Below are 2,352 nucleotides of genomic sequence, written 5' to 3'. Positions count from 1 at the left end.
AAGGATTCCCCATTAAGTGAAATGCACTTGTCCCAGCGCCTTTGCCATGCCTGGAATACGTTAGAGAAGCCATCCTTTGACATGATCTTCAGGATCACCTCCAAAGCCTTTACTGCATTCTGTTCCGAATCAAAACGACGTCCCTTTAATTCCTTTTTTGCAGTAGGAAACAAAAAAAGTCACAGGGCGCAAGGTCAGGACTATAAGGTGGGTGGGGCACGACCTTAATGTTTCGTTTGGCCAAATATTCTGTCACAACGTGTGCAATGTGAGGCCGCGCATTGTCGTGATGAAGTTTCCAGTTTCCTCGAAGTCTGGACGCTTTCGAGAAATGTGATCATTCATTAATGTAGCCAAAACTTGTTTGTAATAGTCTCCATTGATTGTCTGTCCACGTGGAACTGAATGAGTGTACACCATTCCTTTATAGTCAAAAAAAGTAATGACCATTGCTTTGTTTGCAGATTTGGTTGCCCTAGCTTTCTTCGGGCGACCTTCATTTTTTTCTACCCACTCAGTGCTTTGGATTTTCATTGCAGGGTCATACTGATAAACCCAGGACTCATCAGCAGTGATTACACTCTTCCACCAATCCCTATCTTCTTCAACGAACCGCTTCCACTCAAGGCAAACATCGACACGGTTTTGTTTTTGTTCAGGTGTGAGTAAACGAGGAATCCAACGAGCACACACTCTAGACATGTTAAGATTGTCTTTTAAAATTGTGTGAGCACTACCTACCGATATGTCAAGGAGTTCAGCAATCTGTCTGACGGTCAGACGTCGGTCGGTTTTGATCATTGCCGCTGCTGTATTGATGATTTCCTCAGTGAGAGCAGTAACTGGGGCACCATCTCCTCCCTGCAACTCTGGGTCCTCTCTTCCCTCCTTAAAATCTTTGAACCAGCGAAAACAGGAAGCACGAGACATTGCGTCATCCCCAAAAGCTTGCTTTATGTCTTCATAAGTGTTAGTCGCAGTTTTGTTGAGTCTAACACAAAACTTAATCGCATATCGTTGTTCACGCAAACTGGACATGATAAAACGTTGGAGGCGGCACTTACCAAGCTGATGTTCAAATGAGCACTGATGGCTTTGTGATAGAGATAAAGCAATTCAATGTCTGTTGGTAAACAATAGGGTCCAAAGATATTGGAAAAACCTGGCATCATGTCTTATCAGAGCAGTATGGGGAAATCCCGGGCCCAGTCTCAGTCTTTATTGAACAACCCTCGTATATTTATTTAAATCAACAATAAAACTATATAACTGATTTTTAATATATATTCATTTATAGTTTGAAAGAATAGAGTAACCCTTATAGTAACAACACTTCACGTTTACCTTATATTTAGGTAAATACAAGACCTTTAAAACTACATTGCCTATAAACAAAGATTAAGATTAGTTTTATCTTGTTAATTATTGACCAAAACGAGATATTTGTCAAATAGTTCGCTAACATACCACAATTTTTGAATGCAGGTATACCTTTACAGGTACCAATGGTGCTCTATAAATTTCCCATCGCTTTTCATACTCATCTAGTTTTGAAAGCATTTGTTTGGCAGTGTGCTCACAGTTTAATTATTTAAGAGGACACAATAACATGGTCATCTATCTCAATGTTTATAGAAATCGTATTGAATAATTTAAATATTATAGGAGTAGTATTTTCATTTAACACAGATTTTATGCATAAATGATTGCATTTCGAATTGAAATATAACATTTTTAATACACACACTAATGATGATTTGAAAAAAACTAAACATTAATATTAAATATTAATAACAACAAAAATAGCCAGCTCATCTCAAAGTATTTCATTATTTAATAAAATATTTCTGGAGGATTTGATAAAAATTAACATTTTTAAAAGGATTCGTATGTATATGAACATACGATCTGAATTTTAATGTGTTAATTTTATGTTTCGTATACACTGCGGGACACGTTTATCGTTTAACAATGTAAAATGCATTTGATAGTTCACCGATGTTTAATATGATGTTAGTTTAAAAGTGTGAACCATAGTACGTTACTCACGTGTCTAAAAGACTAATAAATAAATTGAATTTAAATTAAAACTATTAGTATTCTATTATTGGGAACGATTCAATAATTAAAAATTTGAGATGCATGATTCAGTTAACATACACACTGTGTATTTTCTACAAACCCCGGATACTAAAATATACTAATTGACGTGCTTAATATCGAAAAATCTAATTTTGTAATTTATATATGGCTATAAAAAGCTCCCCTCAACTCCATGTTAGTGGGGTATTAATCGTCCATTACAATATTTTAAAAAATTATAAAAACTATTCCCTCCTTTTATAACGTAGG

General features: G+C 35.6%; 1 protein-coding gene across 1 annotated transcript; it reads right to left on the bottom strand.

Annotated features, from left to right (window-relative positions):
- Positions 1-252: 252 nt before the first annotated feature.
- On the bottom strand, positions 253-1,038 carry LOC124358193 (protein GVQW3-like). Its single transcript, XM_046810484.1, has one exon. The coding sequence runs from the start codon at positions 1,036-1,038 to the stop codon at positions 253-255; it is 786 nt and encodes a 261-aa protein (XP_046666440.1).
- Positions 1,039-2,352: the final 1,314 nt, after the last annotated feature.

This window comes from Homalodisca vitripennis, chromosome 3 (genome assembly GCF_021130785.1).
Source record: "Homalodisca vitripennis isolate AUS2020 chromosome 3, UT_GWSS_2.1, whole genome shotgun sequence".
Classification (NCBI taxonomy): Eukaryota; Metazoa; Arthropoda; class Insecta; order Hemiptera; family Cicadellidae; genus Homalodisca; species Homalodisca vitripennis.
This window is presented reverse-complemented; position numbering and strand designations above follow the sequence as displayed.